This window comes from Prionailurus bengalensis, chromosome A2, assembly GCF_016509475.1.
Source record: "Prionailurus bengalensis isolate Pbe53 chromosome A2, Fcat_Pben_1.1_paternal_pri, whole genome shotgun sequence".
NCBI classification, from domain to species: domain Eukaryota; kingdom Metazoa; phylum Chordata; class Mammalia; order Carnivora; family Felidae; genus Prionailurus; species Prionailurus bengalensis.
Genome location: NC_057348.1, coordinates 144,618,773 through 144,641,417, shown reverse-complemented (window position 1 = coordinate 144,641,417; position 22,645 = coordinate 144,618,773). Strand labels below are relative to the sequence as shown.

At 46.0% G+C, this 22,645-nt stretch overlaps 2 protein-coding genes and 1 non-coding gene across 4 annotated transcripts in view; 1 reads left to right on the top strand and 2 right to left on the bottom strand.

Annotated features, from left to right (window-relative positions):
• Positions 1-1,351: 1,351 nt before the first annotated feature.
• On the bottom strand, positions 1,352-1,423 carry TRNAP-AGG. Its single transcript has one exon. It is a non-coding gene; the product is annotated as a tRNA-Pro (tRNA).
• A 6,313-nt stretch (positions 1,424-7,736) lies between these two features.
• OPN1SW (opsin 1, short wave sensitive) lies at positions 7,737-11,173 on the top strand. Its single transcript, XM_043589454.1, has 5 exons — positions 7,737-8,123; positions 8,439-8,607; positions 8,954-9,119; positions 9,657-9,896; positions 10,829-11,173. Exons 1-5 carry the CDS (start codon positions 7,769-7,771, stop codon positions 10,946-10,948), a joined length of 1,050 nt encoding a protein of 349 aa, XP_043445389.1. The 5' UTR covers positions 7,737-7,768; the 3' UTR covers positions 10,949-11,173.
• A 1,099-nt stretch (positions 11,174-12,272) lies between these two features.
• Positions 12,273-22,645, bottom strand: part of CALU (calumenin) — a 31,192-nt gene continuing 20,819 nt past the window's right edge. For both annotated transcript variants that reach the window (XM_043589456.1, XM_043589457.1), the window contains exons 5-7: positions 21,691-21,751; positions 16,173-16,372; positions 12,273-14,676 (exon numbers count right to left, since the gene is read on the bottom strand). In XM_043589456.1, coding sequence (XP_043445391.1) covers positions 14,572-14,676; positions 16,173-16,372; positions 21,691-21,751 — 366 coding nt within the window. In that variant the 3' untranslated portion in view covers positions 12,273-14,571. The remainder of the gene's footprint in view (positions 14,677-16,172; positions 16,373-21,690; positions 21,752-22,645) is intronic.

Sequence of the window (22,645 nt, the reverse complement as noted above, 5' to 3'; positions counted from 1 at the left end):
CCAGCCAGGCACCTTGATATTCATTTTTTTTTTAAGTTTACTTATTTACTTTTTTAGAGAGAGAGTGAGCACGTGAGCCGGGTAGGGGCAGAGAGAGAGAGGGGGAGAGAGAGAATACCAAGCAAGCTCTATGTGTCATCGCGGAGCCTGACACGGGGCTGGAGCCCAACATGGGGCTCAAACTCACAAACTGTGAGATCATGACCCGAGCTGAAATCAAGAGTTGGATGCTTAACTGACTAAGCCACCCAGACGCCCAACCTAGATAGTAATTTTTTAATTCTATTTTATGCAGGGATGCCTGGGTGGCTCAGTCGGTTAAGCGTTCGACTTCAGCTCAGGTTATGATCTCGCAGTTCGTGAGTTTGAGCCCCACATCAGGCTCTGTGCTGACAGCTCAGAGCCTGGAGCCTGCTTCGGATTCTGCGTCTGCCCCTCCCCCGTGGGCGCTCTCTCTCTCTCTCTGTCTCTCTCTCTCTCTCAAAAAATAAATAAACATTAAAAAAATCCTAAGTCTATTCTATGCAATCTTTCTGGGTGTGTTTTAGGAGGGCACTGGGTGAGGAAATAGCTGCATTAGTTCAGTCTGTCATGTTGCCAGAAGTCCCTCTCTAGATTTTTTTTTTTTTCTCGTTTTGTTTGAAAGTAGGCTTCAGGCCCAGTGCAGAGCCCGATATGGGGCTTGAACTCACAACCCTGAGATCAAGACCTGAGCTGAGATCAAGAGTCAGACACTCAACCGACTCCGCCAGCCAGATTTCCTTTATTTTAGCCTCTAGATTTCTATTTTAGCATTATTCCAAACAATCCCGATGTCTGTGAGGTACATTATAGTTTGCAAAGGGCTTTCACATACAATCTCTGCTTTAATCCTTCCAACAACTTTGAGAAATAAGTATTACTGTTCCCATTTTACCAAGAGGAAACCTGAGACTCGAAAGTGTAACTTGAATCCTACCTTTTGGACTTCGAATCCAGTGCGTTTCATGGCTTGGGTTTATAAAAGGAGCTTGCCTTTTCTTGACCGCCAGCTCGGACCCACCCCCAAATCGTCCTGATCACTTGCTCTTCAGGTAAGGCCCTCTGAGAGGCTCCTCCTGCCTGACACAGCCCAGCCCTTTGGCTCTCCAGCTCAGCTCCCCATGCTATGCCAGTTCTCCGGCCCCATTTGGCCTCAGTGGAAATTATGGGGTGTATAGAGACCACGGCTAATGGAGAGACAGACCAGCAGCTTGTCCTTACCGTCCTTTATTCACTCACCGCTAGGCCATCTTTATGCCTCTAGACTAAAAAGGGCAAGTACTGTATATGTGTATGTTGGGGTACAGGAAAAAAAAAATCAGAAAAGCCAGGGCTCGTCCGGGATTTGAACCCGGGACCTCTCGCACCCTAAGCGAGAATCATACCCCTAGACCAACGAGCCACTGATGGTTGTGCTTAGCCAGATGTGCCTTCCCTGCCACATCAGCAGCAGGCACAGTGTGTGGTTCCTAGAGGCGGACTCCTCTCCCAGGCTGGCAGCCAGCCCAGGCCGGCTGCGCTCCAGCGGGCCTTGCCTCTCCCGTGGCTCTCTCCGCACCTCCCTGGCCCACGGCAGGGCCACACAGATGCCCCACGCTCCAGGCGGGCCCCTTCTTCCCCACGGCCAGCCGCCTCTCCCCCAGGGCCACCATGTGGACTTTGTGGGAGAGGGCAGAGAAGAAGCCGGGGTCCAGCGACCTCCACTTGCCAGGGGAGCCCCAGGTCTGAGGGAGCCTGTCTAGCAGCCCCGGCACCCCATGAAGAACAACACTTCTTTCTTACCTCCTGATCAGATCACCAGGAAAAAAAAAAAAAAATCCTCCCAATCCATCAACTTCCTCGACAAGGAAGCGGAAGACTGACGCGGGTCACCTTGACTAGATGACGCTTGCTAAGTCACTCAGTGTCTTCACCTGTCAGCTGGGGAAGTGACACCTGCCCTGTGTGCCTTCCAGGGTGATTCTCACCTGAGGATCAGGTGGGGCAACGTCTGTGCAAGCAGTCTGCAAACTGTAAGGTGCTGTGCGAGGCAGAGGGGTTATTATGATGGCAACATGAAGGGGCGGGGGGCGGGAAATCATAGGAAAGTTGCCCTTTAATGCACAGTATGGGCCAGGCAGTGTGTTCTGTGCTTTACAGATCTTGTAACAACCTTGTGAGATAGGTGTCATCCCCACCGTAAGAAAAAGAAACTTCTCCACATTCGGCTTACAAGAGGCACATTTATCTAAACGCGAAGGCTGTTTTAAACGCAGTGCACGCTGCTACCCAGCCTTTCTAGCAAAGCGGCGGTGGGAAAACATCCTGTAAATACTCACACTCCCTCCCACGCCCCAGCCTACCCTGCTCCCCCTGCCTGGGGACGCGGCAGGAAAAACCTGCTAACGCTAACGGGCTGAATGTGGCCTGGGTGGTTTCCTTCTGGTTGGGAGTTTCCCAAATGAGAGTGAGGGGGAGGCTTGGAGCCTGGAGCCTTGTGGAAGATCCCAGTGGGCGCTGCCAGGCTCTCTTTCTATCCGTCCCGCCCCCTTCCCCCCCCCCCCCCCACCGCCACCACCTTCTTGCTCGAGGGAGCCCCGTCTTCTTGTCTTCTTGGTCTCCGGGTCCAGCCTCGCGTCTGGCGCTTGTCAGTCCTGCTGACAAGCGACGCCCAAGCACGTCTGTGTGCTGGGCTCTGTGTGATCATTCTACCAGATTGATCTCATCTCATCTTCACAGCACAACTGTTGTTGTAGACATCGCTTAGCAAACGTCTGTGGAATGAATGAAGGAGTGAGTGCGTACGTGAAAGAACAGTCTCGGGAGAGCACACAAAAAAAATCGCTAGGGGCAACAGATATTCAGGTCAGTCCGCGTCTCTTGGCTCCAAGTAGAAACCACAAGGCTGAAGAACCCCTCCTGCTTTCCGACCTTTTAAGCAGGCTTCCTAACGAACTAACTCCTCTCTGGGATAGGCAGCAAGGTTGGCCCCTGGCTTTAGGGACAGGATCGGCGCGCCTGCGTCTGTATCTGGGGGGGAGTTTCATGGTCTCCATCCAGGAGTGCCGGGCCGGGCAACTGGTTCCAACTAATCGTGGCCAGAGAGAAAGGCAACAGCTCATCTCTTGTAAAACCGAAGAGACTTTTTTGGGGTAGCTGTTCCCCAGCTATAAACTGGCTGATAAATAATAGCACACTCAACGCGTCATTCCGTGACCTCAGCACACATTCCCTAAATTGCTCCTGTTGGTGGATGTGCCTGGAAGTGAGGCCGCTCCAAGAAGAGGCTCCTAGGGGGTGAGAATGTTTCAGGGATGAGACAGGGGTTGGACTCCAGCCAGTGCTTCGCTCTGGGGGTGCTGTTCGAATTTGTGGCCGGATCATTCTTCTTGGTGGGGCCTGTCTGGAAGAGTGCCCTGCCCACTAAATACCAGCGATCGCTTCTTCACTGTGGAGACAGCCGGAAAACACTGCCCCCCCCCACCCCGCCCCCCACCAAATGCCTCCAGGATGGCAGGGGTCTGGGGAGAGGAGAACTGCTCAGGTGGGGACCCACTGGCACCTACCATACATTTCTTTTCCGGGCTAAAATCACTGTGGCCTTGCTGTGGGCACTGGGACATTAGGCCCTCGGTGACTTGCTTGACTCTGCGTTTAACAAGCCACAGATGGAGTTCTCTGGGGAGAATGGTGACGCTACTTCTAGGGGCTTCCTCCTTTTCCTCCCAAGAGGGGATGGCTTTCGGTCAGGCAGATCCTTTGACGATTCCTCATTTCTACAACAGTGGGTAGACCTTACTCTGATCTCAGCATCTGTCTGGAGGGGCCTTACAGGTCAGTATTTAACAGACAGCACTGTCACAACACATCATCTCAAGCTCATTGTCACCTCCTGCGTGCCAGCGACACAGCAAAAGCCACATCTGGAGAGGGGAACTGGGTGTCTGGGAGCCGGGGTGCGAAATCAGCTTATTTTTCACTGTATATTCCTTAGTACTTTTTGAATTTTCAGTCTGGGACATATCTATAATCCACTCAAAAACAGAAATTAAATTATGGACATCTAAGCATTGAGAAGCCACGATTAGAGAGGGCAAGGAGAAATGTATTTCGAGCCCCCAGGGACCCAAAAGGTCCTTGGGATCAGGGCAACCCAGCAGAGTGGGTATTCGGTGCTCAGCCTAATGGTTCTGGTTTATGTCCAGTTCTGATTTATGCTTTGTGTTGAGTCCCTAGTGAGAGGTCATACTCAATACCCAATCCTGTGAAACTGGTTGTTGTGTCTACTCGGGAATGTTGTTGAGGACAGCGTTTGTCATAAGACACTGATGTCTCCTTTGTGAGGTCCCGAGGGAGGCATTCTTGTCTGTCATAACCCCAAGAACACAAAACCAAGAAGAGTTGGTTTGCATTTATTTTCCGGACACTGAATTCTGCCAATGTGTAGCTGCTGGAAAGCACGAATGTGCGGTCCTATTTCAATTCAATTTCTGACTCTTGAACTTCCCACTGCTGTTCTCTTTCTCCTTTTGCTTCTACATTTGATTCAGGACTTCTTGTTGTGTCCCATATATTCCCGCAAACCTCCCTGAAACTATTTCCAGAAAAGGTGGGCGTATAAATGAATAAACTCCTAAAAAGAATAGGAAAAAAAAAAACAACCCATATGCTAAAACTATTCAAAAAATATCCTCCTTTTCTAGGACTTTCCTTTTTTTTCTGGACAATCAGAACAACTAGAAAAACAAATTTCCTCTTGACTCTTTTCCATTTGGTTCTGGACATTTATACATCCAAATCTAGATCAGCGGTTTTTAACTGGAGGGGAGGGGGCAGGGGGTGGTTTGGCCTCTCAGGGGATATTTGTGTCTGGAGACATTTTTCGCTATCACGACTGAGGTCTGTTGGCATCCAGTGGGCAGCGGCCAGGATTGCTGCTAACATCCTACAATCCAGTAGATAGCCCCCTGACGACAAAGAATTATCTGACCCAATATATCAATAATATGGAGGTAAAGAAACCCTGGTCTAAACATACCTAACCGGGGCGCCTGGGTGGCTCAGTCGTTAAGCGGCCGACTTCGGCTCAGGTCATGATCTCTCGGTCTGTGAGTTCGAGCCCTGCGTCGGGCTCTGTGCTGACAGCTCAGAGTCTGGAGCCTGTTTCAGATTCTGTGTCTCCCTCTCTCTGCCCCTCCCCCGTTCATGCTCTGTCTCTCTCTGTCTCAAAAATAAACGTTAAAAAAAAAAAAAACATACCTAACATAATCTTGTGTAAAGCCTTAGCATATATTATCATGTTCTTAAACTAATAAAGTGCCTTTAAACTTGAAAAGGACACTGTCTACATTGAATGTACTTAACATGCCTTCAGATTTTATATCATTACCCTCCACCTTTACCACAGGCACCATCCTCAAAATCTTCCTGCTCCCTACTCCATGGCTTCCGGACTCCAAAAATGTGTTGTCTCCTGCATAGACGGTACCAGTAAGACCCTGTACTTGGCTAAGGCTCTTTTAGACCTAAGCTGCCGCCCCACCCCCGCCGGCTCCCAGAGCGGCTGCCCCATCTCACCGAGGGCTGGGTTGCTCCCAGCTTGGGCCCACTGCCCCTCCCTCTGAGGGTGTGTGGAATAAGGTGGGAAGGGACTGTGTGGAAAGGTTTCAGGGCAGACCTAGGAGAGGCCAAGGGTGCAACCACTTGGCCTGGGTAGTGCGAGTGAGAGGGCCTGGGTGTCTTTGGCCTACATCAGCTGCCTTGGCAGGCCAAGCCCAAGGGTTCCTGTCAGAACCATGTACAGAGGTGGGCACCTCAGCTGAGCCCTGAAGACAGCAGAGGCTGATTCGCTCCACTCAGCACGGTCTCACGGGCCACCTGCCCTGCCCAGAGGTAGACACAGCCTTAGGGATGGCCTCTGGCCCCGGTCATAAGGGCCTGCCCAGGACAGAGGACCAGCTGACCCAGGCAACCTAGTGGAAACCCAGTGGCCTTGCAATTCCTGGGTGCTTGACCGGGTCTCTGCCAGGATCCTACCTGCGGGCGAGCGTCTGTGGAGTGTGTGTGTGTCTGTATGCATGCATGTACGTGGGGACGTCGTTTCCACAAATGGCTGACAAGACTCCTTCTAGCCTTTCTAGCTCAGGATTCAAAGGACATAGACTTTAGTCCTAAGGGGTGGCCTTTTGGAGTTCCAAGTGGCCTTTTGGAGTTCCAAATGGAAAGCCAGAAGTGTTTGCCCAGCTCCTCTAACCTGCTGGGAATCAAACTCAAAACTCTTTCTCTGCTGCCCTGGATGGCAGCCGAAACAATCTGCTCAGGCTTCACACCTGAAGCACCTCTTGCTTTTTGCTGGGCTCCTCGGTTAGTCCTCCGTGCATAGCTCAGCAGGCAGCCTAGCATTTGAGGGGAGTTTGCATGCAGAGTTGAAAGCTTCCTCTTCTGTGGCTTTCTTCCTTTTAGAAAACCCACCTTCAGTCTTCAGCTACTCTGGGGTCCCCCAGACTCCGTCCTCTGACTCTGCAAGCCATAACGGCTGGGCCTTGCTGCTTGAATTCCGGCTGTCCCCTGCCATCTAGACCGGGGAGTGCCCTCAGGAAAGAATCCACTTTAATGGAGATGGTTCTGGTCATTCAAGGATTGGGTCGTTGACATCTCTGCCTGCTTTGGGGCACTTGATAGCACTTTTCAGTAGTGGTTTTTCGTGTTTTGTCCGGAGTTGATGATTTTTACCCACGGGAGGGATTCATCTGATACAAACTACTATGCCATCAGGGGGCCATCCTTTCACGTATCCGTATTTAAAGTGTGTCACCTTTATCTCTGCATTCTGGGTCTGCGGAGGTGGGGAAGACGGTACATTCAGAGCTGAGGTATAGTGTTGAGTGTAAGCACAGGTGGAGGTTAGAGCACAGCTGGCCTCACTGGGTGGGGGGGGGGGCTGCACGGAAGAGGTCTTGACTTAGGCTGCGGGAGCCCGGCAGGACTCCAGGGCAGATGGGGCAAGACCGTGGTAACTTGAGTACTGCTGAGCTAAAGGCGGGGGGCCCGTGAGCAAAGCAACCTCAGACGGGCTGGGGGCGGGGTGGGGTCTGAGTAGAAAACATACATCCTCTGGGTAGACTCAACACGAAGAAACAGAAGCAGCCAGGGAGGCCTTAGACTTCAAGCATTTTCAAGGTGCCCCGTACCCATCTGTGAAGGCTGTTGACGAAGGTGCTCCCTGGGTGCTCCCCGTTCCCTGCAGCTTCCTGCAGCCTGAGGCCGGTTCCCAGGCTGGCCGTGAGCCCAAGACCTCTGGAAAGGGAGACTTAGGGGCCACCTTCCACAAAAGAGCAGATGGGTGCGGAAACCTGTAGGGACGTGGTGGTGTCAGAAGCCAAATGCAAAGTCGCGCCCTCAATAGCGCCATTCAGAGAACGCACACACAAAAAAAGTGATGAAGCATCTCTATTAAATATGGGTCAGCATCTCCCAGTTGCAGTGAGCTGACTCCTCCTATTCATTCCGGCACCCAGCACTGCATGTCGATTCTTTGAGCCCAATATTTTTATCCTCTCAACACGCAATCAGCTTTGGGCCCACAAAAGGAGGTTTAGGTGGGGGCTTGGACATCTCTAATCTCAGAATTTGTCCTTAGGAGGCTTAGGATCAGTACTGATCGTTCAAGGAGACCAAAAGTGGCTTTGGCGAGAGGGTTCTTTGCAAGGTGGGGGAGAAGTGGCGGGACGGTACTCTATAAGAGGAATCAGAGGGTGGGGGGCGTCCCATGAGTAAGATGTCAGGGGAGGAGGAGTTTTATCTGTTCAAGAACATTTCCTTGGTGGGGCCATGGGATGGGCCTCAGTACCACATTGCCCCTGTCTGGGCCTTCCACCTCCAGGCGGTCTTCATGGGCTTTGTCTTCTTCGTAGGAACACCACTCAATGCCACGGTGCTGGTGGCCACCCTCCGCTACAGAAAGTTGCGGCAGCCACTCAACTATATTCTGGTCAATGTGTCCCTGGGGGGCTTCCTCTACTGCGTCTCCTCTGTCTCCATCGTCTTCATCACCAGCTGTCACGCATACTTCATCTTTGGCCGCCATGTTTGTGCTTGGGAGGCCTTCATGGGCTGTACGGCAGGTACGCAGGGGAAGGAGACTGGGTGGGGGGGTGGGGGAGACAAAGGACTGCTCTAGGATTGGAACCAGGAACCAGACTGTTGGGTTAGAGTGGGCCCCTAAAGAGGAATCTGGGGAAAAGGAGTTTGGTGCTTTTTCTCACCGGGGTGTAAAGCAGCAGAGACTAGAAGTCTGACCAACTGAGTCCCAAACTCCACACCAACCCTCAGTCCAACGCTCTGTCTCCCTATGCTTGCTCCACCCTGTCAGTATTCCATTCTGTCTGCCAGGCCGGGTGGGCCCATCTACCCCCAATTGCCCTCACATTTCACTACAGGTCTGGTGACAGGCTGGTCACTGGCCTTCCTGGCCTTTGAGCGCTACCTGGTCATCTGTAAGCCCTTCGGCAACTTCCGCTTCAGCTCCAAGCACGCACTGATGGTGGTCCTGGCTACCTGGACCATTGGTATTGGCGTCTCCATCCCACCCTTCTTTGGCTGGAGCCGGTGAGAGTGTAGGGCAGTGGTGCTAATTTAGCTAGGAGCTCAGGTTGGCGTGGGTGGAAAGAATTGGGGATAACCTTTCTCTCTGACCTCCACTTTTAACGAGCGGGTGGAGTAGGTGAGGGCAAGGGCTGTGGGAGGCAACTGCTAATGTTTATCCTGCAGTTGGAATTGCTATAGCCTCAGCTGGTAAAGACAGAAACTGCCCCTGCCTGAAGGTCCGTGGGCATCCTCTGGGTTCTAAGTGGAGAGCATAATCCAGGATCTCAGCTCCACTCCACTCATTTCTGTGGTGAACCCCGCGGCGAGCAAGTGCCTGTCCAGTGGGTGAGTGCTTGGTCCCATGCAGGTTCATCCCCGAGGGCCTGCAGTGTTCCTGTGGCCCTGACTGGTACACCGTGGGCACCAAATACCGCAGCGAGTACTATACCTGGTTCCTCTTCATCTTCTGCTTCATCGTGCCTCTCTCCCTCATCTGCTTCTCCTACATGCAGCTGCTGGGAGCCCTCAGAGTCGTGAGTGATTTGTGTGAGGCTCAGGGAGGAGGGGGTCGGGGGCTCCAAGATGGGAGGGAAGAATGGGTGAGTGCTTCAGAACATAAGACCTCTGGGGGCATCTGGCTGGCTCAGTCGGAAGAGCACACAATTCCTGATCTTGGGGTCATGAGTTCGAGGCCCACGTCGGGTGTAGATTACTTAACAAACTTAAAAAAAGAACGAACGTTTGACCTCTGGAAATGTTCACAGCCAGGTAGAGGAGATGCCTGAAAGCAGTGAAGGAAGTGGGGGCAGGGAGAATGATGAAATGGTGTGAAGAGTAGGGTGGGGTCCTCTCTGCTCAAATGTGTGTCAAGAGATTCTTGTGATCCCTTCCAACGTCAAAGACCAGACAGCCATCTCCATCTGGTCTTCCTCAAGGAAGGAGAACAAGAGGCGCTAGGCCAGAAGCTGGGACAGAGAGAGGCAATCGAAGCAGATGCCGCCCTGGTGGACAAGGGTTGAGATCTGGGAGTTGAGGGCCGGGAAGAGGATGTTTCTCTCTGCTCCGCCCAGGTCGCAGCCCAGCAACAGGAGTCAGCCTCAACCCAGAAGGCAGAGCGGGAGGTGAGCCGCATGGTGGTGGTGATGGTGGGATCCTTTTGTGTCTGTTACACACCCTACGCTGCGATGGCCATGTACATGGTCAACAACCGTAACCATGGGCTGGACTTACGGCTTGTCACCATTCCTGCCTTCTTCTCCAAGAGTGCTTGTGTATACAACCCCATCATCTACTGCTTCATGAATAAGCAGGTAAAGCTCTCTATTTACATTCCTATGAGACTCTAGTTCATGAGACCTGGTTCTTTTCTCACCAATGACTTTTAATTCAGAGCACCTTGGACTCTACTCAAAAGGTTTCTAGGGGTGAACAAGGGAAGCTCTCGGTAATAAGCACAGGGAGAAAGGCTTGGTCATTGAAACAATGTAATAGAACCCAGAGAAAACAGAATTTGAGCCTTAAAAGTCAGGTTGCTCCAAAGGGAAGGATGAGAAGTGGAAGGGTTTTGTTTTCTTGACAAACAAACAGATTTAACCATCACCCTAAATTCCTAGTGCTTCCATTTCACAAGTTCTTAATCCTTCCCAACTTCCAGCCTGCAGGAGCATATGCAAAGCACAGAAATAACAACATATGCGTAAGTCTCTAAAACAGTTTATCATCTGAAGGTACCAGGTGGCCTATCCCAAATCCTGAATCTGAGCTAATAAAAAAACCCAAGCTCAGATGAATCTAGGAGAGTTCCTATCTTGTGGGGCAACCCCCCTGCTTTAATTCTTAATAGCTGTTTTGTTTCCTTCGTCTTCAGAGATGGGACTCAAAACTCCTGGATGGAAACAAAATTGGCAATCCTTTTCAATTGGGAGCACCTTCTAGTAATGGAGGGGTGGGTGGGTAGGCCTACTCTGGCACCACTTTTGAGTGTCTTATTGAGGCAGGTTGCTTTGTGAGGTTTCCCAACAGTGGAACCTCTGAGCCAAAATGTGGAGGGATTACTGTTGTAGGCCCTGCAGTAGCTCTCAGGATTGGGAAGATGTATTCAAAACCACGAGGAGATGCTGGGTATATGGCATTGTGCGAGGCTTTGGAGATACGGAGAATGAGATCTCTTGCCATTTCCCGATGTCGTCTCTTCTGTACTGGTCTGCATGGGACTAACTCCAATTCTGCCCTTTCCTTCCAGTTCCGAGCTTGCATCATGGAGATGGTGTGTGGGAAGTCCATGACAGATGATTCTGAAATGTCCAGCTCCCAGAAAACTGAAGTTTCTGCTCTCTCTTCCAGCCAGGTTGGCCCAAACTAAGGAGCCATATTGGCTTATTTGCAGCAACTAGGATTTCACATTTAGGGAATTCCTTTTTTTCTCTCAAAAACCAAGCTACTAACAAATGCAGAAGATGGGAAGGGGAATATGGCAAATTTGGGGCATCAACTTCCCATTTTCCTACCATTCCTTTCCTGCCTACAAAGCTGCTGTTCCAGCTGGGTCTACTATAGACCATTCCAAAGGCCATGTCAACAATCCTCCAATTCTTTTTTTTTTTTTTTTTAATTTTTTTTTTTCAACGTTTATTCATTTTTGGGACAGAGAGAGACAGAGCATGAACGGGGGAGGGGCAGAGAGAGAGGGAGACACAGAATCAGAAACAGGCTCCAGGCTCTGAGCCATCAGCCCAGAGCCTGACGCGGGGCTCGAACTCCCGGACCGCGAGATCGTGACCTGGCTGAAGTCGGACGCTCAACCGACTGCGCCACCCAGGCGCCCCAACAATCCTCCAATTCTAAGTGGCACCATTGACAGCACCTGAGAGCTGATTTCTACATATGGGGCAACTATAAAGGAGTATGGCTGATTTTTCAGTGTATGGGTAACAATTATCTTCCTTTTCAAAAACTTTTTTCCCCCCCTTACTGGGGCTCTAAGATGATACAATCTGAATTAGAACAAACATAAACATCTTAGAAATGGGAGAGATAGAAAGAAAGAACAAACTAAACCTCAAGTAGGCCCAAAATAGGGGTTTGAAAGAACTTCTTTATGCCATTACCGCCAATCATCACTATAGCTCTGGCAGGGACAGCTGTGTCCAGAAGCTCCTGAGCCAGCATGAATTATTCCAGGTACTCCCCACCCAATTTGGCTAAACCTATATATCTGTCTTAAGCTGTGTATTAATAGTTAATTCTCTTCATGTTCTCAGAATGAATTTACACACCTTTATACAGTTTATAATGTTCAAAAAGTGTTGAAAAAACTGTTTTACCTTGTACTTCATGCTCCCCCTGTAAAAGCCTTTTTGAAATAAAAATCAAGATAAATGTCATGTGTACATTCAGGAATGCCTTGTGTTTGGTATCAGATAATTATGTAATGAGCAGCTAGGCTCTTCTCCAGTTATACAGCCTAAGGAAAGCAGAGAAGGGGTACAGCTGTAGTGAGAAGGATGACAGAAGATTTCAGAATTAAGAAAGGAGTAATTAATCTGGAAGAAGGCAGAACTTATCTGGGATGGGAGGGAGTACAGTAAACCTCTAGGAGACCTCCTTTTCTTTGACATTTTATAGCATCTGTAATTCTAAGCAAGAGTTCCACTTCTTAAAAGAATAAAGGACATATGTACCCCACAACGAATGTAAACAGTTTTATTTAGAAACAGATAGGTACCTGTTTGCATTAGAGAATATAAAACTTGGTTTACACTCTATAAAAAATAACCAGTATCCAAATCCGAGAGAGCTAGCATTCACAGAACACACAATGTGGGTGTGTAGCCACTGTTCACCAGCCTCAGGCTTGACTTAAACCAAAAAGATAATCCAGGGGGATCATTAGAGATTAGAGTATAACACTTGCTGCTGAGCACCCAGCATCCAGAAGTTGCCATTTTAGCGTATGAAGGTTTGCTTTCTAAGTGAGTAACTTTAACATAAGGTCTGGGTTCTCTGTACCTAGTGAGCTGTGAGGCTGTCTTGCCACACAACTCATGTGCTCTCTTTAATCCCAGTTGACATTATTATCTCTGATCTTAACAGTAAAAATGGGGAATCTGGAGAGCAGAGATTTCCACTCCCCTATGCTGGGGTTAAACTTTAAAAGAGTTTATCTACTCTCAAGAGCTCAATGCAAAGGCCAGGATGAAGTTACATGATAATCCGGCATTTTACCAGGCCAAGTAGTCCACCTCAACATGATCATGGAAGACCAAAGGATACACCTAGGTTCAGATTATAATAATCACCCAGCACCACCTGAATGTATTATCCATAAAGATATATGAAATAATAAAGGTTAGATATACATACATTTATCTTAATAACCTGAGGGCTAAAAAAGTTTGGAATACAATTCTTCTTCTCAAAAGAGGTCCATCTATAAGAAAGGGACCAAAAAAGACAGAGTTCGTGTTACATAAAATATGGGCAAAGTGTGTTGGGAACAGAAGGTGGCTTCTTCAGCTCTTTCTACAATGTCCCTCTTTGACAAGGATTGGCAATCTGCTGATCCATGATAAACTTTTTGGGGGCAGTGGGGAGAAGGGGAAATGGGGGCAAAGGGAGTGTTGGGTCAAAGGCAAGAAGGTTGAGCAATGGTCCTCAAACCAAAGAGTCCTCTATGTAGGCCCTCTCATCTTTGAGTCTGAGTTCAAGCTCTTCAGCTGACACCGAAATAGGCCTGGTAGTAAGTGGTTAGCATTCTGAGGTATGAGGATCCCTGGTAAATTCAGCAGCATGTGGTTTTTGGAAACCAGCCCACAAGATAAGAACACTGCAACCAAGCTCCTAACTAATACTGCTATTTAACCACTGTCTGAAAGAGAAAGGAAAGAAAAAAAAAAAAAAAATCCCCAATACATTGGGAGGTTGTAAGCTTCATTTCATATAAGGGGGTCCAAATAATCTATTTTAGGGTTTCTTAACAGAACCCTCATTCAGTGATCATTTCTCTTGTTAAAGGCACTTTCAATGACATAATTGGAAAGGAATACAATTTGACTGCAGTGAAAGCAAGATTAATTCCCAGAACACCTGGGGAGATAGGAGCTGAATGGGGCACTTACAGTGATTCAATAGGCAAGACAGTCTTGAGCACTTCAACAGACGCACACCCAGAAAAAAGTGCCCTGAAAACACTTGTATTTTTCCCTTAATTTTCCAGCTGTTTCTATGTATAACTCTGTAAAGAGATCACACTCACTACTTGATTTTCAAGACACTGGCCCTAACTCTTCCCACCACAGCTGTGCCCAGCAAAATTAGCAAACAGCTAGTCCTACTGGGAAGAAAAAAAATGAACAAAATCAAGTCGAGCCAAACTTCCTGACAGCACAGGGATCTGTCCTTGCCCAGATAATGCCACGATCAATTGCTGGACCTGTAGCAACTGAATGGACTATGTGGCCCCTACTACTTATAAAACATACTTTCAACAGGCAAGGTTAAGTGTTCTCTCTCTAAATATTAATTGTGGGGCATTTTTTTTTTCCCTTTTCTCTCTCCTAAACATTTCTTATTGATCTCAGGCTTTAAAAAATTAGTTAAGTCAGAATTATAAAAATTATATGGCAAGGGTTGAGAAAGAGTGAAGGGCTAATATTTGCCTACAAGCGTGAGTTGAGGATGTTGATCCTTCATATCATACTCCCAACCAGAGAACAAATACAAAAATAAACACACCATGTTATACATAATACAAAGTGTAAATCTACAAACACAAGTGTACTAATTAGAGTTGTTCCTCAGAAGCACGGTTCCCTCCAGTCCCTCAAAGAGGAGGAGGAATGGGGACGGGATGGTTTTCATTACGCCTTTTCAGGTCTTAAAAAAAGTTTGTAATAACAGTCTCAGTAGCGCAAACAATTTCATGTGAAACCAGAAGCTGTAAAAATAAATTACTTTTGAAGAAATGCAGGTTCTTCTGTCTGCAGCTCAGAACTCATCGTGTCGTACTAAGGCCTCACCAAAATCTGTGGCCTGGCTGCCCACAAATAAATCATACTTGTCAACAATCTCCTCCTTGGTAAGCTTGCCATCCTGAAACGAGAGAGAAGAGTGAATTACGGCAAAACAGATTTCCCATTTCAAATTTAGAAACACTGCTATAGAACAAAAGGGGTTAGGATTTGAGATTCTAATTCCACTAAATTAAACGGGAACTCAATCCTCATCCCTGACCCCTTCCACATACAGAGGGAAGAAAGCAACAATTAATACATTTTTCTTATTAAGTTAAAACTGGAAGAATGGAAATAATATAGCTCAATAACTTAATGCTAGAGATATGTCAAGCAAGATGTGGGACATCTTCTAGGTATAGGTAAGAGATAGGAAGAACTGGGTAAAATAAAGTGAATCAAGTCACTGCCTCACAGGAACAATGAAATCTGCTAACATCCTTACATAGTCCTCATCCCCACTACACTGTAGCCATCAATCAGATTCCAGACATAACCCCAAATGAAGGCTGAGACACTCATCTCAAACATTACGTAAGCCAGATTCCCAAGATTTGACCTTACGAGTTTCTTTTTCTCACATAGCTCAGTCAGGACACAGCACTTGGCTACTTTAAGTGACTGAAGCAAGAACTCAAAACAGACCGACCCTTAAAAAGGCTTGATGATAAAACACTGCATTTGAAACAGAAGACAGGCTTAGACAGGAGAAATATTCAGAATGCAAACCCCGCCCCTGTCTTTAGATTGACTTTCAGCTCACTCTAAGCAAAGCATTCGTATTGCTGAAAAGGTGACAGGGCTTAGTGATAATACCACTCTTTTAATGAACCAAATGCCTCAGATAATTGAGGACAATTTTAACAGGCTCCAGAGAAAAGCTGATTTACAACGTAACTACTAAGAATTTAGTTTTAAAAAGCATATTTAAGAAGGAAATGATCAGGGTGCCTGAGTGGTTCAGTCGGTTGAGCGTCCGACTTCGGCTCAGGTCATGATCTCACGGTTCGTGACTTTGAGCCCTGCATTGGGCTCTGTGCTGACAGCTCGAAGCCTGGAGCCTGCTTCAGATTCTCTGTCTCCCTCTGTCTCTGGCCCTTCCCCTCTTGAGCTCTGTCTCTCTCAAAAATAAATAAACATTAATAAAAAAAAATTTTGTTTAAATAAAAAAAAAATAAAAATAAAAAAAAGAGGGAGATGACCAACTTTGAGTAGGGAAAATGAGCCTATGATAGATAAAAGAACAAAGGAAATAATGGGGAAAAAAAATTAGGGAAAATTTCCTGGAGATCCAAAGGTAACAGATGAAGCACGCTGGGCACAGGCTACGTACAGAGGCTCTTTGCTGAAGCCAAATGCCTTCAATGGTGTGAACACTGGGCAAAGGGATTTCTAAAATGAGATCAGATAGCTAGCACTGCCCTGTAAGTTTTCAATCGCCAACTTAAGATTTGCAGCAGACTTAGACTAATTAAGACCTTACATGCTCTATGTACCTCAACAGGAATGTTTTAGGTAATCCCCTAGAAACAGACTTTGATCACTGCTAGGTTGTTTGGGCCTGGCCAGACTTACCTTGTTCTGGTCTGATTCATACACTAGGTGCCTGGCTTCTGCCTCTGCATGATCATAGTCTGAGGGGAGGATCCAGTCTTTGGTCTCTTCCTTGTCCATCTTCCCATCACGGTTCTTATCTCGAAACTCAACAAATTGTTCTCTTTCTGTCTTTACCCATTCTGGCTCATCAGCATTTCCATCATGGCTGTACATGTCACCTACGTATATAGACATACATAATACAAAAGGTGAGTATTTTTCCCAAGACTGCCACATGCTAATCTGGCTTAACTTTTCCCCCATCTGGAACGTAGTAGCAGTTACAAGGCTATTTTATAGGTCAGAGAGGCCTGAGAAAGCAAGGCATTTTCCTGAGGTTTAACTAATGACCTTTAAGAATATTTCCAGCTGTTGATTTTGAGTTAGTGAGTCCAAAAAGAATCCTTAGCCCTTAAAAATTGAAAAAATAAAGGGAGATGACTAACATCCAGAAAGATAAAGGCTAACTTTCAAAAGATAGTTGTTTCCTACATTCCTTTTCAATCCAAGGTAACTAGTTAAACCTGACTATTGGTATTAGAAAGGTGCTATTTTAAATTCTCAAGAAAACTCGAGAAGTGTAGACTAGAAGCCCAAACTGTCTACCAATTACTAAGTATATTTCAGAACATTTTTTTAAGAACCTACTTCTAAAAATAATGGGTATATTCTTATATAGCCATAATGTCATTATCATGTTTCACAAAATCAACTTTTTGGTATTACTGAATACTCAGTCCAGTATTTACTGAATTTACTATTATCTTCTAAAGCTAGTTTGTTCAAATTACTTCTATGAATGCTGGTGGCTAAGAAGTTGTTATTGTATACCTGAATTTTACTAGATTTAAGAGTTAAGGTACTTTGAAATTCAGTATTTAAACCAACAGAGATTCTTCTTTACAGCTATTTAAAGATACCAATTTTAAAATGTGCAATAAAATACTGTTTTGTCAAAATTTTTTTAGACTTATGTGAATGAAAAAGTCTGAAGATTCCTGAGGTATATACATCAGTGTATGTGCATTGTATGCAAGGTATGGGAGCATACCTTATATACGTCTAAATGGTTTCCAGCAGTTCTAAGCAAAGGTATTTAGTTGTGGTAAAGGTTTTATATGTAGGAACCCACAAAATGGAGATGGCCCAAGTCACAAATCTGAACACAAGTTAGCCTGCACTTAGAGGAAACACCATACTGCCAAGGAAATTTAACGTACACCAATCACAATCCTCCAACTCAGATTCAGCTACTTTACCTGACCCTAGAAAATAGGACCTGCTAGCCAGTCATGCTGTTTCTACGCTGCTGCTTCTAATGCTCTATAAAACTTGGCTCTTGCCCAAAATCCCTTGGGAAGAGAGAGCGCTCCACTGCTTGTTGGGCACAACGATCCCCAGTCTATAGGCTGTTTTCCCTTGAATAAAGGATGAACTCATTACTAAAATGTATTATTGTCACCTGACAGTTGGTACTGTCATTTTCCTGAACTTGAGGGCTAAGAGTAGAACTACTTCTGTTTTTTTTTTTTTTTTTAATTTTTTAACGTTTATTTTTGAGACAGAGAGAGACAGAGCATGAACGGGGGAGGGTCAGAGAGAGAGGGAGACACAGAATCTGAAACAGGCTCCAGGCTCTGAGCAGTCAGCACAGAGCCCGACGCGGGGCTTGAACCCACGGACGGTGAGATCATGACCTGAGCCAAAGTCGGACGCTTAACCGACTGAGCCACCCAGGCACCCCGAACTACTTCTGTTTTAAACAAAGGAGTACCTCAGGACAGGACTTGCCTGTTTTTTTCTATGCTACAGCACATTCAGAAAATGTAATATTTGTATGATCCACCGGGCCAGTGCCCTGCCTTAGCTGTCCTGTGGGTCGAGACCTTTCATAGTACACATATGGGGAAATTCTGAATTACAGAGGAAATAAATGTGTGCTTAAAAGACATACTTTTTTTAAAATATTTTTTTTAAATGTTTGTTTATTTTTGAGAGAGATAGTATGAGCAGGGGTGGATCAGAGAGAGAGGAAGACAGAATCCAAAGCAAGGTCCTTTCAGCACCGAGCCCAACGTGGGGCTCAAACTCACGAACCATGAGATCATGACCTGAGCCGAAGTCGGACGCTTAACCAACTGATCCACGCAGGCCCCCCAAAAGACATCCTTTTAATAGAAACTAGAATATACAATGTAATGTAAGTGCATTTCAAAGATAGATGAGTAAGGATAAAAATAATACTATTTCTATTTAAAAAGGATTTAATCTGTATAATGATACTAAAATTAATTTTTTTGAGATTACGTTAAAATGTTCTTAGGATACATAATGCAATGCTTAGAGATGAAATGAGATGATGATTGGAATTTACTTCAAAATAAAAAAGTAAGGAAATGGATTGGTTACAGATGTGAAGGGATCGGCCATGAGTAGACGGCTGTTAGGGCTGGGCATAGGTACATAGAATTCTAATTTTGTACGTTTGCAATGTTCTACAACAAGTTTAAATAAATTCAACAGCATAACTCTGGGGACTTCTTATTAATGCTAAATGTAAGAGGCACTGACCATTTGTTTATGATCTCTCTCCTCAATAGGGCAGAAACTAGCATATCCCTAGAAACTGGAAGATATTGTTTGGGGACTTTTAGGTTTACAAAATCCAGCATCCCTGGTGTAAGTGTTTATGTTAGTTGATGGTCTGCAAAAGAAATACACACATACACACACACACACACACTTGGTTTAACAGTTTCAAAATACAATTCCTCTGCCCTTGGATATGTATGATGGAGAGGTAGAAAGAAATATCTCCTTATTTGACCTCGATGCTTGATAAATGATGGTACTTACCAGTTATAAAACTTAATTCCTCTCCTCTGGAGGTTCAAATGAGTTCCTCAGTTTTAGCAATAGTGATAAAATGGCAAAAGCCAGGAATGAAAAGATAAAATATTTAAAAGTAGAAACAGGGGTGCCTGGGTGGCGCAGTCGGTTGAGCGTCCGACTTCAGCCAGGTCACGATCTCGCGGTCCGTGAGTTCGAGCCCCGCGTCAGGCTCTGGGTTGATGGCTCGGAGCCTGGAGCCTGTTTCCGATTCTGTGTCTCCCTCTCTCTCTCTCTGCCCCTCCCCTGTTCATGCTCTGTCTCTCTCTGTCCCAAAAATAAATAAACGTTGAAAAAAAAATTAAAAAAAAAAAAAAAAAAAGTAGAAACAGTCAACTTTGAAGCAGTCTCAGTAAATGCAGCCAGACATTTACTTCCTCTGTGCTGATGAACTCCACTAAAAAGAATCATTTTGGAAAGGAAGGAAGGAAGGAAGGAAGGAAGGAAGGAAGGAAGGAAGATCTTCCACTGCTCATTCCTTTTTCTCTAAAAAAACTCAGAACACATCACTGAGTCTTTGAAGAATAGTAAATATTCAGGGAGTAATTCAATGGGAATAACCCTAAATATAAAGAGCAAGTATAATTAGATAAAATCTGAGAAAAGTAACTTGCTCAATTCAAGGGACAGGTGGAAAAAGAAAAAAAGGGAACAGAGGACCTAGACAGAAAATACAAACAGAATATCGTAGAAAGGAGGAAATACTCTAAGAGAAATCGGCAACTTGGGGTCCCTTAGTCACCCACTGATCTCTTATCCTATTCCCTATATTCTTCTCTTGGGTTTCCTAACACCAGTTTAGGCTCCCTACAACTCTTTACTGTCAATTCCATGGGCATCTGGAATGCACTGTATCAGTGCTATCCAATATGGCAGCCACTGGCCACATGGAGCTATCAAGGACTTCAACTATGGCTGGTCTGATCAGAGATGTGCTGTAAGTATAAAAGATGCTTCTGCAAACAGTATGAAAAAATTCTTAATAATTTATATTGATAACATGATGAAAGTAATTTAGATTACTAGGTTAAATAAAATATATTAAAACTAATCATGCTAAAAATTTTTTTTAAGTTTATTTATTTTGAGAGAGAACGCGCACACCAGCCGAGGAGGGGCGGAGAAAGAGGGAGAGAGAATCCCAAGTAGGCTTCACACCGTCAGCGCAGAGCCTGACCCAGGGGTCCAACTCAAGAGCTATGAGATCATGACCTGATTGAGCCAAAACCAAGAGCTGGATGTTTAACCGAATGAGCCACCCAGGAATCCCTAAAAAAAAAACTTTTGATGTAGCTATTAGAAAAGTAATAACACAGGGCACCTGGGTGGCTCAGTCGGTTAAGTGCCAACTTTGGCTCAGGTCACGATCTCGCGATTCATGGGTTCGAGCCCACTTCAGGCTCTGTGCTGACAGCTGAGAGCCTGGAACCTGCTTCAGATTTGTATCTCCCTCTCTCTGCCCCTCCCCTACTCGTGCTCTCTCAAAAATAAACATTAAAAAAAAATTTTTAAGAGTAAAAATGTATCATGTGGCTCACGTTTACATTTTGATTGGACAGTGCTGCTACAGACACTTTATCATGACCCACTATTCCTCATGCTGGTCTGGCTTAATGATGTGCTAAGAGTTGACCCATGGGGTAAATTTTTTTTTTTTTAATGTTTATTTTTGAGAGAGAGAGATAGAGCAAGCGAGCAAGCAAGCAAGCAAGCAAGCGAGCGAGCAGGGGAGGAGTAAAGTTGGGGGACAGAGGATCTGAAGGGGAGACTCCACACTGAATGCAGAGAGCCTGATGCAGGACTCGAACCCCCAACTGTGAGATCATGACCTGAGCTGAACCGGGACACTCAACTGACTGAGCCACCCGGGCACCCCAAATTATTTTTAAATTTGCATTAAAAAAAATTTCTTTCATTTAAAACCATTTTTTTTTAATTTTTAAAAAATGTGTATTCTTGAGGGGTGCCTGGGTGGCTCATTCCGTTGGGCCACCGACTTCAGCATGGTTGTGAGTTTGAGCCCTATGTTGGGCTCTGTGCTGACAGCTTGGAGCCTGAAGCCTGCTTCAGATTCTGTCTCCATCTCTCTGCTCCTCCCCTGCTCACACTCTCTCTCTCTCAAATATAAAAAACATAAAAAATGTTTATTCTTGAGAGAGACAGAACATAATGAGCGGGGAGGGGCAGACAGAGAGAGGGACAGAGAATCTGAAGCAGGCTCCAGGCTCTGAGCTGTCAGCACAGAGCCTGATGTTGGGCTCAAACTCACAAGCTGTGAGATCATGACCTGAGCCTAAGTCAGACACTTAACTGACTGAGCCACCCAGGCGCCCCTGTTTATTTTTAGAGAGAAAGAGAGAGCTCAGACTTGTGGGTGTGCACAGGGAGGGGCAGAGGGAGAGGGAGAGAGAATCTCAAGCAGGTTCCATACCCCGCGCAGAGCCCGATGCAGGGCTCAATCTCACTATGGTAAGATCATGACCTGAGCCAAAATCAAAAGTCAGAATCTCAACCGGCGAAGCTACCCAGGGGTAAATTATTTCTATGGGCAAACACACTTCCACAACTTCTCAGCTTCCTCTAGGAAAAACAGGAGAAACAGACTTACCAATATACTCTTCCAGGTCAATGAAACCATCAGCATTCTTATCTATATCCTCCATTGTTTCCTGGACAAAAGAGAGTAAGAAGAGACTATTAAAGTTAGTATCTGGATGAATTAGTTTAGGCATTTATCATTCATTAAAAACACACATGAACATGCGGGTATGGTTAGGGGTGCGGGAGTGGCTTAGTCGGTTAAAGCATCTGACTTTGGCTCAGATCATGACTTCACAGTTCATGAATTCGAGCCCCACATCAGGGTCTGTGCTGACAGCCTGGAGCGTGGAACCTGCTTCGGATTCTATGTCTCCCTCCCTCTCTGTGCTCACCCGCTCACACTCTGTCTCTCTCTCAAAAATAATAAACATTAAAAAAAATTTAAAAAAAAACATGACATGTTGTGGGTATGGTTAAAGCATAGGAAGTTGCTGTTTTTCTAGCCGAAAAAATGGTAAAATATTAACTATTTTTTATGCTTCAACCCTAAATAATTATGAATCTTCTTGGAGGAACACTGGCATTATTTAATAATGACCTATCCCACCAAGCCGATAATGATGTGGAGTAGCCCTAGTCATGAAGTCATTCTAACAGATATGACCCGTAGGTCTGTAACTATGTAGTCTATGTTTTATGTTTACAAAACTATAAAGTCTACAGTTTATGTTTTATTGGTAACTGCCTTCTGTGACAATTCTTCAGTAGTGTCTGATCACTGGTTATGGGATTTTGTTTTAATGTTTTTGAGAGAGAGAGAGAGAGAGAGAGAGAGGGAGGGAGGGAGGGAGAGACGTTGAGTGGTGAAGGGGCAGAGAGAAAGGGGAATAGAAGATCCAAAGTGGGCTTCGCACTGACAGCAGAGAACCCCATACAGGGCTCAAACTCACCAACTGTGAGATCGTGACCTGAGCCGAAATTGGATGCTTAACTGACTAAGCCACCTAGGTGTCCCGGTTATG

Excerpts from the sequence above, each read along its gene's own strand:
- OPN1SW (XM_043589454.1), top strand. The coding sequence starts at position 7,769 with ATGAGTAAGATGTCAGGGGAGGAGGAGTTTTATCTGTTCAAGAACATT. Across the intron at positions 8,608-8,953 it reads CCCTTCTTTGGCTGGAGCCG|GTTCATCCCCGAGGGCCTGC; the intron begins GTGAGAGTGTAG and ends GGTCCCATGCAG. Across the intron at positions 9,120-9,656 it reads TGCTGGGAGCCCTCAGAGTC|GTCGCAGCCCAGCAACAGGA; the intron begins GTGAGTGATTTG and ends TGCTCCGCCCAG.